This window comes from Chaetodon trifascialis, chromosome 20 (assembly GCF_039877785.1).
Source record: "Chaetodon trifascialis isolate fChaTrf1 chromosome 20, fChaTrf1.hap1, whole genome shotgun sequence".
NCBI lineage: Eukaryota > Metazoa > Chordata > Actinopteri > Chaetodontiformes > Chaetodontidae > Chaetodon > Chaetodon trifascialis.
This window is the reverse complement of record NC_092075.1, coordinates 1,375,280-1,387,972: the sequence shown is the minus strand read 5'-3', so window position 1 is coordinate 1,387,972 and position 12,693 is coordinate 1,375,280. Positions and strand designations below refer to the sequence as shown.

Below are 12,693 nucleotides of genomic sequence, written 5' to 3'. Positions count from 1 at the left end.
TGTATTTGTGGCTCTGAATGCCTGCGCTTCATTAAACTCGTGTGGGCTGCACTCGGTTTGCTCGGAGAGCCTAATTTCATCAAGCATCTGGTTAAAAGCTTCTCAACGGTCCAATCGGCTGCAGCGGGAAAGCTTCTGGAAATTGCTATCGTGGCAGGAAGCATTATGTTCTTATTAGCATTCAGGATGGCAACAGAAGGAATCATTAGACATTAAAAAGGCTTGGCGGCAGGGAAATGCTGCGGGGCAGGATTTGCCTCCCACCCATCAGAGTTTATTAGCGAGACAACACTCAGTCCAGAAAAGACTCTTTTCAAAGTGAAGAAGCCAAACTGCAGGATGCTGAGAAACTTTCACCACTCAGAAATAGACTCAAAGTGTTCGTGTTGGATTTGTGCTCTGCTGTTCATCTGCAGCAGGGGGTCCCAACGCGGGGGCTGGGACCCTCACAAGGGGTCACAGGACAGATCAGAGGGGCGGCGAAGTGATGAAGAGGACAGGAAGCAGAGAGATCACTGGATACTTTAAGATAAGATAAGATAATCCTGTGATGGCAGACGTCTGTCAGACCTTCATGAAACGATCAGTCAGCGTCAGGAAGATAACAAACGTCACAAAGTCGGACTCACGGGACGCGAACGTCTCTTCCACACACTTTCTCACTCTTTACACTCAGTCAGCTGACTTCCTCCTTTGCTCCTGTCATTGTTACTGTGGCCACTAGAGGTCACTGCCCGACAAACACAAACATGAACAACCAGCTCGTACAGACGAGCGTTAAAACAGGTTTTATCACATCAGGACAAGCACAAAGTTTGAAGCTCATTTCAGGGGGTCAGGTCTAAGCCGAAGAAGGATCTGCACCTGGCCTCCACCCGACTACACCTGCAGCGCTGCCGCCACACGTACAGGAAGCACTTCAGGAAAAGACTCTGAACACAGAGCAGCAGCAGGAAACTATTTTCTGTCATAACTTCCTGAACATCAGTGTCCTCAGAGAATAACACCTCACTGACCTCACCTGACCTCAGCTGACCTGAACACAACACCTGAACAGACCTTCATTGATTTCCACATGAAGACACTTTGTGGTCTGACTCGAGTGATTTCTTCTCAGATTCCCGTTTTGTAACGAGCGCTCATATTTGACACCTTCTCGTGTTTCCAGGTGAACCTGAACGCTGCAGTTACATAATCCATCTCGTCTTCAATGCAAATGAAAGAAAGATGAAACCTGCGATTCGCCCACACTGTGAGACTTCAGATGAACTGAACACGGTGGACAGTGGACAGAGGACAGTGGACAGTGACGGATCTGAAAGAAAAGACGCATGAACGAGACAAACGATGTGAGAGAGACAGGAAGAATTGGACAGAAGGGCTCAGCATGTCCAAAGTCTTTTGTACTTTTTATTGGAGTTTTGCCGTTTATTTAGGGAAACTTGACGTTTGTCTTCTCATCATGAAAATGTACATTTATCAATCTGCATAAAACATCACATGTACAGTACATCAAAATAAATACATCATCTGGTGGCTTGATTCAGCTTGCACTCGAAGGTCGGTCGGTTAACTACAGCTACGCTATTCACATCGCCGCCGTCCGCAACAGCGCGTTCGGCTTCCTTTCCGGCCGCGAGCCGGTCCAGACCTGCGTCTCTGAGGCCGGACTACGACTGTCCTCCATCTAACTACATGTGAGAGACAAGACATCAACACTGCACCGGCCCTGAACTCAGAGACTTAAACACCACTTCACTACAGCTAACGGCAGAGCTGGACCGGCCGCGGCCAAAGGCTGGGAGGGTGATTGCAGGCGGGGGGGCCGGGGGGGGGGGGACAGCAGACGGATGACTTCCTGTATTGGACTAACTAGGACATGAAAAAAGGAAGCCAATGACCACAACGTCCTCCCTGTTCTCATCATTATGTGGAAAGAAATGTTGGAACTAAAAATCGACTCGATCTGCCCCCAAAACACCCCGAGATTAGAATCCTTAAGATTTCCTGTGAGTTCAGACTCGTCCCAGTTTCCCCATAGACCTCCACTACACGTCTGCAAGACTGCTGGACAGTTCTCTCTTCTTCTGTGACTGATTTTGAAACTGGAGGTTTTATGTCCTTCAGATGCTATAAAGACATTTAAAGTGCGTAATGTCACAAAGTGAAGTCAATGGGAGGAACTGAGCGCGTGCGGTGGGCGAACCAGGAAGCTCGGCGAGCGTTCGCCATCTTTGAGTCCACGATGCTCTTCCTTTAACGCTCAGGACGAGAGAACGTCAGCAGCAGCTCGACTGTGAATCTGTGAGACGGAAAAGTTTCAGCTCGAAGGAAAAACGGTTTTACGAAGCAGCTTCAGAGACGAGGAAAAAGAGAGCGCGGAGTCCAGTCAGACGCCGCCTCTGTCGCTGCTAGCTTACAGCTAAAACATCTACAGCGAATAAACACGAGCGGCGCGGCGGTCAAAGAGGCGGAAATGTTCGACGCGTTCAGGATGAAACGCCGTCAAGAAACACGGAGGCACAGAAATCAGAAAGAGGAGGTTTATCAGGACACACAGCAGCCGAACGCACGGACGTCCTTTCAACAAACATCAATAACCAGCCTGAAGCTGCTCGCCGTGATGACGAGTGCAGCTCTTCATCCTGACATTCCCACTGATAAACGTTCGAGCTACGCTGAACAAGCCGCTCACTGACCTCAGCTCAGCGGAAACTGTTTCCTGCACCGATCGTTGGCTCGATGTTCCTATCACGAATCACTTTGGACGCACAGAAGGTAAAAATGTCCTGCTGTCTTGTTTTGAAGACACATTTCCGATGAACGGTCGCGCTCAGTGGACAAAGACGTCACGTTTCTTGTGACTGTTTCACAATAAAAGCCAGCCTGTGTTCCGCTTCTTTAAATCTCTTACTGTGAAGCAGCGGCAGCAGGAAGCGAAACAGAGAGGTCAAATTAAAAACACTGGACAGTTTCCTGTGAGGACATCATGAATCCGGCACAGGAATGGCGGACTCCACCACTAACGATGAAGACTACAATGGGTGGGTGGTGACTTCAGGAAATTTTAAGGATTACAACTTTAACTCAACGTTCTTTGAGAATAAAATAGCAAAAAGTGCCTCGATCGTGTCCCTCACATCCCTCACACTGTGTCCTGTCCCCTGCTCCGTCCCCTTCTCCCCTCCTTAACGTCTTTTCTCACCACGTCCGATGTTCTCAGACGATCTTTGGGTCTTTCCCCTCCGTCCTCCATCTCCCAGCGACTTCTCACCTCCTCTCCTGCTTCAGGTCTCCTCTCTCATTTCCCCTCGTGTCCTCACAAGCCGTCTCGTCAAAGGAGGAGAGAACAGGCGTCTCATGGCAGAAGGGGCTGGACATCATCTATTGTATTTACATCGCCTCCTCCTGGGCGGAGCAGGAGGGAGGAGAGGATGAAGAGTTAGGACGGGGCGGTCGGTCTTGTTTCAGAAATGTCTTTTGTGAGGCGTCTCATATCGATACTTCATATTCGCGAGTGTCCTGTTGACAGCGAGAGAGAGGACGGGACAGACAGAGACAGCGTTAATGCAGTGGACAGTGAGACTTCCAGCTTTTAACAGTGTTGGACACTGTGAGGACACTCACTCCTCCTGTCTCGTACAGCGGGTTGTCAAACTCTGTCTCCACAGTGATCTGTCGGTAAGGATGGGGGTAGATGAGAGGAAGCCTCAAGTTGGAGTGATATCGGCACCTAGAGGACAGGAGGAGGACGACAGGAGGAGGACGACAGGACGCTGTGAGACTTTTATTTGTATTTTCTTATTGATATTTTATAAAAATTTATAATAAACTCATCAGGATGAAGTGTAAGAGTTTTCATCTCGTACCATCATCAGATCAACAGTTTAATGAAAATACCTGCAGGGCTAAAGATTTCCCATCAGCCTCAGCTGGACTTAATGTGTGTGCGAATGGTAGCATGCTAACAGGCTAAGCTAAAAACATGCTAACCATAACACCTGCTAAACAGCAGGAAGTTAGCATCCTCATTCTGTGACATTAATAAGCATAAAGTGGAACAACATGAGCCGAAGTTCACCGTGAGCCGTCAGAGATCTCACCGTGTGACGTAGACGTAAGCCCCTCCGAGCAGCACAGACAGCAGGAGGACCAGGATGAAGATGGCGAGCGCGATGTTGCCTCCGTCCAGGGTGGAGCCCGCAGTCGCCTCCGCAACTGATCGACACCACACGAATAAAACAAGGTTAACTGAAGGCGTGATGTCGTCAGGACAACAAATAAAGCCTGGACAAGTCGCTCGGGGGGGGGGGGGGGGGGGGGCTTAGCAAACGCAGGTGAAAACTACAGGTAAACAACACAAACAGGTGGATGGAAAAACACACAGAGCGGGGGTGAGCTTGGCAGGCGGATGTTTGCTGATGCAGGCAGAGCACACGCACACACACACACACACACACACACACACACACACACACACACACAGGTGCGTTTTATCCTTTGTTTGAGTGCAGAAAACAAACTGTGTGGTCTTTTCAGCCCACAGCATCACAGCACACCGACATGCACAGGTAGACTCACCTTCCAAAGCATGGTTGCCAAAGCAGTCATGGTTGGCTGCAAGACATCATTCTGTCAGTCAGTGCATGAAAATCGACATCACACTTCCTGTGGAGTTTGTATCTGTAACAAGGCTGCTGATCTGACCGCTCGCTACGATCCCCTCCACCTGTCACTGCTACTGTTACTCCACCTGTCCAGGTTTCTGCTCTCGCTTGGAGCATCTTGGATAAAGTTTGGCGGATTTATGGAGACAAAACTTCCCAAATCCAATAAAGAGCCGGACAGAGCTGCTAACGTTAGCTTAAACTGAAGGACAGAGGCGCTAATGTTAGCTTAAACTGAAGGACAGAGGCGCTAATGTTAGCTTAAACTGAAGGAGAGAGCTGCTAACATTAGCTTAAACTGAAGGACAGAGGCGCTAACGTTAGCTTAAAATGAAGGACAGAGCTGCTACTGTTAGCTTAAACTGAAGGACAGAGGCACTTAAGTTAGCTTAAACTGAAGGAGAGAGCTGCTAACATTAGCTTAAACTGAAGGAGAGAGGCGCTGTTAGCTTAAACTGAAGGACAGAGCTGCTAACGTTAGCTTAAACTGAAGATCAGAGTTGCTGACGTTAGCTTAAAATGAAGGACAGAGCTGCTACCGTTAGCTTAAACTGAAGGACAGAGCTGCTAACATTAGCTTAAATTGGAGGACAGAGCCGCTAACGTTAGTTTTAACTGAAGGACAGAGCCACTAACGTTAGCTTAAACCATTGTAACATTTCTGACTGCTTAGCTTTCACACTTGTTCACATGCTAACAGCGTGCTGTCTTTGTAAAGCCAAAAGAGAAAAGGTCTTCGTGTTTGGAAAACGTGATGTAAGCGATATCGCAGGAGTTGCTTTGGCTAATTGAGATTGGCTAACATTAGCTTAAAATCTAGTAGCTTCCACACAGGAAATATTTTTTTTACATACCCTGCAACCTCATAAGTTAATGTTTGTTAATTAATGATATGCTAAGTGACTTATGTGTAATGCTAGGCTACTATGGTAGGTAGTAAGCTAGTTAGCTGCACATGCTAACGTTTCCATCTTACATTAGAGAAGGCTAACACACAGTTAAATCACATCCTTACGCCTTTGTGCTTGCGTTTTTGGAACTGGCTGATTAAACTCTTTAAAAGCTGAGCTGCGATTGGACGATCGCTGTTTGGGAAAGGGGTTTAGCGAACGGTCATTAGCGTGCACGGGGGCGCGGTCAATCTGTATCAACAAGCATGAGGAGAACACTGTAAGTCTCAGAAGAACACTGTGTGCATGCAGAAGTCCAAAGAGGACAAGGACGCGTCCCATTCCACACACACCAAGAGGAAGAAGTCTCACCCCTGCAGAGTGGAAGTGGACCGCTCCAAAACGACGGGCTGCCTTGGATGCATTTGATCGCAACCTCTCCAATGAGCTCGTAACCTTGGTAACAAACAAAGGTGAGCGACTCGCCGGGCAGGTAGAGCCTCTTGGACAGGATCTGGTAGCCGTTGTCAGGGAGACCGGGGTTTTCACAGGAGACAGAATCCTCAGCTGGATGGAGGGGAGAGAAGAAGAGAGCCGGACGGATCCTGTTGAGTTTCTCACACCAATCAGAGGCTCTGCGTCAGAGCGCCGCTGACAGATCTGACAGGCTCCGGCTGAGGTGACATGACTCACGGATAATCTCCGCCCCCTCCTCCAGGTGGCTGAGGGCTGATTGGTACGGTGCATTAGCATCACATTTACATATCAAACACTTCACACAAACAGTAATATCCCTGAAAACACGCACACACACACACACACACACACACACACACACACACACACACACACACACACACACACCCTAAGATGAAAATGCAGGAGATGAAGCGTCGTCTCTGGCACGCAGAGCCGCTGTGATCTGTGTCAGCAGAGGAGAGAGAGCCAGAAATCACACAAACCCACTCATGTTCGATGGCGCAGCCACAGGCAGAGCCTCTCATCTTCACGTTCTGCCATGGATGACAGGACTCTGGAATCAAAGCCTGACAAATTACCCGTAAACCGCTGGAACCTCTCAGCCCACCAGTTTGATAAAACAACAGCCAGCTTTTCCTGGGAGGTAAAAGCCTCTCCGCTTTTCTTCTGTCTGACTGTCTGATACTCACACACACAGTGAGGGAGGCGAGACGTCCACACGGGCGTCCCGGGCTCGCGGCCGTAGCAGGTGATGGTGGCGCCGCCCTGCAGGATGAAGCCGGGGTTGCAGCTGTACTGGATGGTCGTCCCCACCAGGAGTTTGGGGTCCGACAGAGACCGGGTGGAGTGCTCCACGTGGCCAGGATCCGAGCAGTACATGACTGAAGAAGAAGAGGAACAAATGGAGGAAACACACATTCAAACCAGCAGCACTTAACATTTGGATCATCAGAGAAAAGACAACGCACTAAGGTACCAACGTCACCTCCAACTGAGCTCAACTGAAGCCTGAAGGCTCTGAAATGATCCAAAACTTTAGTTATCAGGTATCAAAAAGGTGTTTCACATGAGCTAAACTCCTGCTGACTCCACTCCTAAACCTTTAAAACTGTGGTGAGAAGCCCCTAAAGACTGCAGCGCTCATGAAGCTGAACAGAAGGTACAATAAAGAACGAGGAAGAGGAGCAGGAGGAGGAAGAGCACGCATTTGCTGAGGAAATCAGATGGCTATTTATAGATTCTGATGACTCTTGTGTGAGAATTTGGGGCTGAAAGAAAATTCAGACGGCCACCAAAAACACTGACCTTCATCCTCTGAGGAACATGAACATCTCAGTGAACGTCATTTAATCGATCCGGCGGCTTTCAGTGATCAATTGTGAACGATGGTTTTCCTTAAATGTTAAGGTCAATCTTCATAATGTCTGAACGATACTCTACATACTGTATGAGATAAGGTGACGTTTAAACCTGCATTACCAGAATAACATTTTTTTTAGCAGTGAAACAAGCTGAAAACCCAAAATATTAAGTGATATGCTTTAAATGCTGGCAAAAAGCTGCTTTATTAGACACAGAGCTGCATGGTCGTTCAGGACTCGGGTTCGCTTCACCTGATGAATGTCAGTCAGTGTTTCTTCTCTTTTAGCTCTGTTTTTGGTCTCCTCCAGCTCCAGAGGGAAACATCTGGATGTTTAGCTGCTAAACGCCCCACTATGGCCACCAGCTAGATGCTGACTGCGTCTGTCTGCTGTTTGCTGAATTTAAAAAGCATCAAGGTAAGACGTGAATGTGCTCAGGTGAAACTGAACGCAGCCTTAGTTGACAAATCTGGACTGGAAACAGATACGCATACACGCTAACACACGCTAACACATGCTAACATACGCTAACACATGCTAACATACGCTAACACAGATGCACAGCAGGTTTTAATGAGGGTGGGACTGACTCTTTTCACAGAATGGGGGCTGTGAGCTCCAGGACAGGTCCAGCTGACAGGTGAGGGTCTCTCGTCCCACCAGGTCGTAGCCAGGGTCGCACTGGTAGGTGATTCGGGCCCCTCGCACCAGCGCGATGTGGGACGTCGTCTTCCAGCCGTTCTGGATCTCGGGCAGGTCTGGACAGGAGTCATTGCGGGACACCTCTGAGAAAAGAAATGGAACAGGTTGACTGCTGGCTGCGGCGAGACACGGGTGGAGACAGCGATGTGTGTCCTCACGAGGGTCGAGGACAGAACAGGTGAACAACACCACACCTCATTTCAACGTGACACTGGCTCAAAGTGTGAGGAATCCACCACAGAAGACGGATGGAATCATTGTGCGCTTTCTTGACCGAGTGACAGAATGATGGATTTGGTCTGCGCTGGACGGTCTTCAAACATCGTCTCGGCGGCGTTTCCGCTCTGACACTTTTGCCTCCGAGCCGCCGTTTGGAAAGACGGTTGGTTTTAACTCGGACTCCCCCGAAACCGCCCTCGGTAAAATCATTACGAGCTGTCAGCTGCCGTCACAGTTCATCTGCCACGAGAAAAAGTGATTTCCTGTGTCATGAAATGCTTTTTCTGAGGCGACAGAACAATCCCAGCGCAAAGTCCACTTATCATGTTATTCCTGGGCTTTCAAGCACACGATGAAGCCCAGCAGATGCAGAAAAGCGTCACTTTACAATTACATGCTTCAATCCTGAAGGTCCAGAATGAATTTTACTGTCTGATGACGCTGTTTGTCAGTTTCTCCACGTTCCATCAGAAGCTCTTCATCACACACAGGTGTGACATCACGGCCTCACGAAGATGATGCTGTTAGCAAACAGCTGCTGGTTGTGATGAACCTACAGATAATTATCATCTGAATCTGCAGCAATTAATGGAAATTAGCATTTTATAATCTGTACAATCTGTATAATCTGTTCCCTTAAGTCTCATTTTATCAACTGAAAAGGTGATAACATGTCAGTGTCGTGTTCCTGCTGCCCCCAAGAGCCCAAAACAACCATCCGCTGCAGGTTTAAGGTAAAGGAAACTTTGCACTTACAGTAAAAAAAAAGACACGATGCTAAAACGCTGCAGAGCTGAAGGTACCTGCAGAGCTGTAAGATGATCTCTGAGGGTTTGTCTCCACGAGCAACAACTCAAAAATGTAAACGAGCTTCTTTAGGAGGCCGTTTCCACCTCTCAGTAAACCAGATGCTTAAAAACTTTTTGTTTTATGATATAAAAAAATCACACAAAGGATGAAGCGTCTTCTCTGATTCGTCTGAAAGCATCATGATTAACATGCTGTGTGTGTGTGTGTGTGTGTAGACCTCACACACAGCAGCACTGATCACACACGCACGCACGCACGCACGCACGCACACACGCACGCACGCACGCACGCGCACACACACACACACACACACACACACACAGCAGGAGGCTCGGACCAACCGGCTCTTCATCGTTCTGAAGATCTCTCTGAATCAAGCATTCCTCTGATCTTGGATTAAAAGTGTCCAGCTCAAACTTTCTTCCTGTTATCTCTGAGGTCTCAAATCAATGCAGCTTTGGATTTCAGAGCTCGCCGTCAGATTTAATAAAGCCGCAGAACAAGTCTCCCTCCAGACTGATCAACGACTTTAAAACTGAAGCCAGCACCATAAAAAAGGAGAAAGTTATTTTCATTTCAGTTTCCTAACAAAATCTCAGAACACAACAGTAAACTGGTATTGATACTGGTATTGATTACTAATGACTGTTTAGCGCTGCTAGCAGGTCAAAGGAGCCAATCGCAGGAATCACTTTGATTTACAAACTGTTGAACAGAGTTTAGTTTAATCTGACTTTCGCTCAGCAGCGAGGTTAAAGAAACAAGCGTCGCTGTACCTTTAAATGCAGCTGTGTAATGTCCTCAAGTGATGTCACTTGAGTCAGCGTCAGGTGAAGTGAGCTGAGCTGCTCGTGTCTGCTGCAGAGCTAAAGGCTACATTAGCTGCTGCTAGCATGACACATCTCTGACAAAAGGCCAAGCTGTATTGTGGGTAATGTAGTTTTGACACGGAGGAGGAACGTGATAAAAGAGACGACGTCTCTGGTTCTGCTGCATCAGTATCGAGTCTTCGTTTGTTTTCTTCCTGTAGATCCAGAGTCAGTCAGCGGACTCGGTGAAGAGCTCAGCAACATCCCCTCACAGCAAAACACTCAAATCATGATATTTTCATTTTCGGGTGTTTCTTCAGTTGTGAAACAGGATGTCACAGCCCGTTAAATCAAAGCCGCTGACTCAGCTGAGGATTACAGCGACGTGCTTTTCCTCTCCGTTCAGACGCTCTCAGGCTGTTTGTTGTCGCTCTGTGGAACCTGATCTCTCACTGGACGAAAGGCCGATGAAGCGGGAACAAAGGCAGCTCCGGCGTCCACGCTCGTCGAGAGCAAAACACAGAACATTCATAAAGTTCATGCTGTTCAAAGACAGAACAGAATCAATACAGCCCGGAGATCATTTAAGCAGCAGCCGGCAGTTGGGACGAGTGTATGTCTGCACGTGTGTGTGTGATGATTGATCGGGCAGCGTACAGTATTGCATTACACTGTACAATATAACAGGCCTGCAGGGATTTGTAAGCTGAAGGATCCTGGATCAATTATTCATCCTCTATTGACTCGGCTCTCCTCCTCCTGCAGCCTGAACGTGTGTGGTGGGTAATTTATTCTGAGCACAAACACACACACACACACACACACACACACACACACACACTCATGCAGACACATATAATCAAAGAGAGTGGCCTACGTATTCATGCTGCGTCTACCTGATTTACTCCCCTGGGTGAAGTGTGTGAGCTTGGTGTCGGGCGGCGATGAGTAAATTGGGCAGTGTGTGTCTCAATGTGGTTCTAAATTGGAGTCAGGTGTTGGATGTGGGAAACACTGCAGATTAAAAAGGAGGAAGTGAGCTTATTTGGCTGCTTGTTAAACTCTGGGCTTGTGTGTAGATGAGAGCCATTGTGAGAGGGTGAAACAAATAGGATGTGATTGAATAAGGGCACAGGGAAATGAAAGGAAAGACGAGAGGAGAGGAGAGGAGAAGGGGTGAGGAGAGGAGAGGAGAGGAGAGGAGAGGAGAGGAGAGGAGAGGAGAGGAGAGGAGAGGAGAGGAGAGGAGAGGGGAACGGAGGTGAGGAGGGGAGAGGAGAGGAGAGGAGGGGAGGGGAGAGGAGAGGAGAGACAAAGAATGGAGTCGGCAGCTTGAGGAGGAAAGGCTGCATCAGAACAAACTGAATGAAAGTCAACATTTCCAGATCTAATTTAAGGATCAGACCAAAACCAACAATGTGCCTCTCAGTACTTTCTCACTTTCTCACTTCCTGTCTGAGGCTCTCAGCTCCGAGCCCATTGGCTCCTGCTGACGATGCAAATCTTTAAAAACATCCCACAAATACAGCTTCATTCTTAAAAAATGTTCTTCAAGCGTTGCTCAAACAGGAGGAAAGAGTGCATTTATGAGGACTATTTTCATGTGTGGATGAATACATGTTTTCCTGGAGGAAGCTCAGAGTGACGTGGCAATAACAAAATAAGGTGCGACACTGAATCTGACGAGCAGCTGATTCTTCTTCCTGTATATAAACCAGATCTCACGACGTGTATGACAAAACGTATTTAAATGGCTGTTTGTGTGTTTTCCAGCGTTTGACCTTTGACCTCTTTTAATGACACCATCTTGTTTCCTCTAACGGTTTACTGGCGGTTCAACTCTAAATGCACTCACTGTTTCCTCCTGTTACTCAAACAGGTGGAAATAGAGCATTTGCTGGGGACTATTTTCAGCGGCGGATGAATCCACATTTGGTGCTGCAGTGAGTGTTTGTGGCAGCAGGACGGTGTGTGTGTGTGTGTGTGTGTGTGTGTGTGTGTGTGTGTGTGTGTGTGTGTGTGTGTGTGTGTGTGGTCAGTGTGTGTGTGTTAATGAAGGAGCATGTCAGCCAGTGTAACACTGAGGCTCACTGATGTGCTCTTCATAGTTTTTGGAAAACAGCGGAGCTCTGCGGCTCAGAGGAAGACGACCCGTCAGGCCGGACACACACACAGAATCAGTCAGCAGCATTAATCGACGGTCCGTTCGGTCTTTTCAGGTCAAACTGCTTTGAACTCTCACCCATGTAGTTGATGATGAAGCCCTCGCCCTTCCCGAAGACGAGCCCTGCCGGATCAGAGTGGAAGGTGACGGTCAGGTCGGGGGTGGTGGAGGAGAGCTTGAAGGGGCTGCTTCCCCCGACGTACTGCCCCAGGATACGAGTCGTGACCTCATCGCCGTCGGTGATGGTCAACATGTCGCTGTCACTGATGTTCAGCCTGGGGACGGAGGACAGAGACAGAGTGAAGTACAGCGGCCGGCATCATCCACGGCGAGTAACGCTGACTCAGAGAGCAGCCGACTGCGTGGGCGACGAGGTGACCTCAGAGGCTAAACGCCGCGTCCGTCCACAGGCGAAGCGTCTAACAGTCTGTAAACACGGCCATGTTTTTACTGCCATGAGACGCTTGTTTCACCACACCGCAGAGACTCCTCACCGAGCACTTAGCAAGAAAACCGAAGTGTCTGTAAACACGATGTGACAGAAGCCGACCAGAGGACTGAGGCATGCGATCAGAGAGTGGTCGAACACGT

At 48.4% G+C, this 12,693-nt stretch overlaps 1 protein-coding gene across 3 annotated transcripts in view; it reads right to left on the bottom strand.

Moving 5' to 3' along the window:
* Window positions 1-1,390: 1,390 nt before the first annotated feature.
* LOC139348534 (seizure 6-like protein) overlaps window positions 1,391-12,693 on the bottom strand; it is a 43,342-nt gene continuing 32,039 nt past the window's right edge. The window contains exons 10-17 of one of the 3 annotated variants that reach the window (XM_070988733.1): window positions 12,181-12,377; window positions 7,989-8,183; window positions 6,727-6,918; window positions 5,930-6,124; window positions 4,582-4,617; window positions 4,104-4,218; window positions 3,628-3,733; window positions 1,391-3,522 (exon numbers count right to left, since the gene is read on the bottom strand). In XM_070988733.1, coding sequence (XP_070844834.1) covers window positions 3,493-3,522; window positions 3,628-3,733; window positions 4,104-4,218; window positions 4,582-4,617; window positions 5,930-6,124; window positions 6,727-6,918; window positions 7,989-8,183; window positions 12,181-12,377 — 1,066 coding nt within the window. In that variant the 3' untranslated portion in view covers window positions 1,391-3,492. Of the gene's footprint in view, window positions 3,523-3,627; window positions 3,734-4,103; window positions 4,618-5,929; window positions 6,125-6,726; window positions 6,919-7,988; window positions 8,184-12,180; window positions 12,378-12,693 lie in introns of those variants that run through there. The other 2 variants (XM_070988734.1, XM_070988735.1) reach the window with 2 other exon arrangements.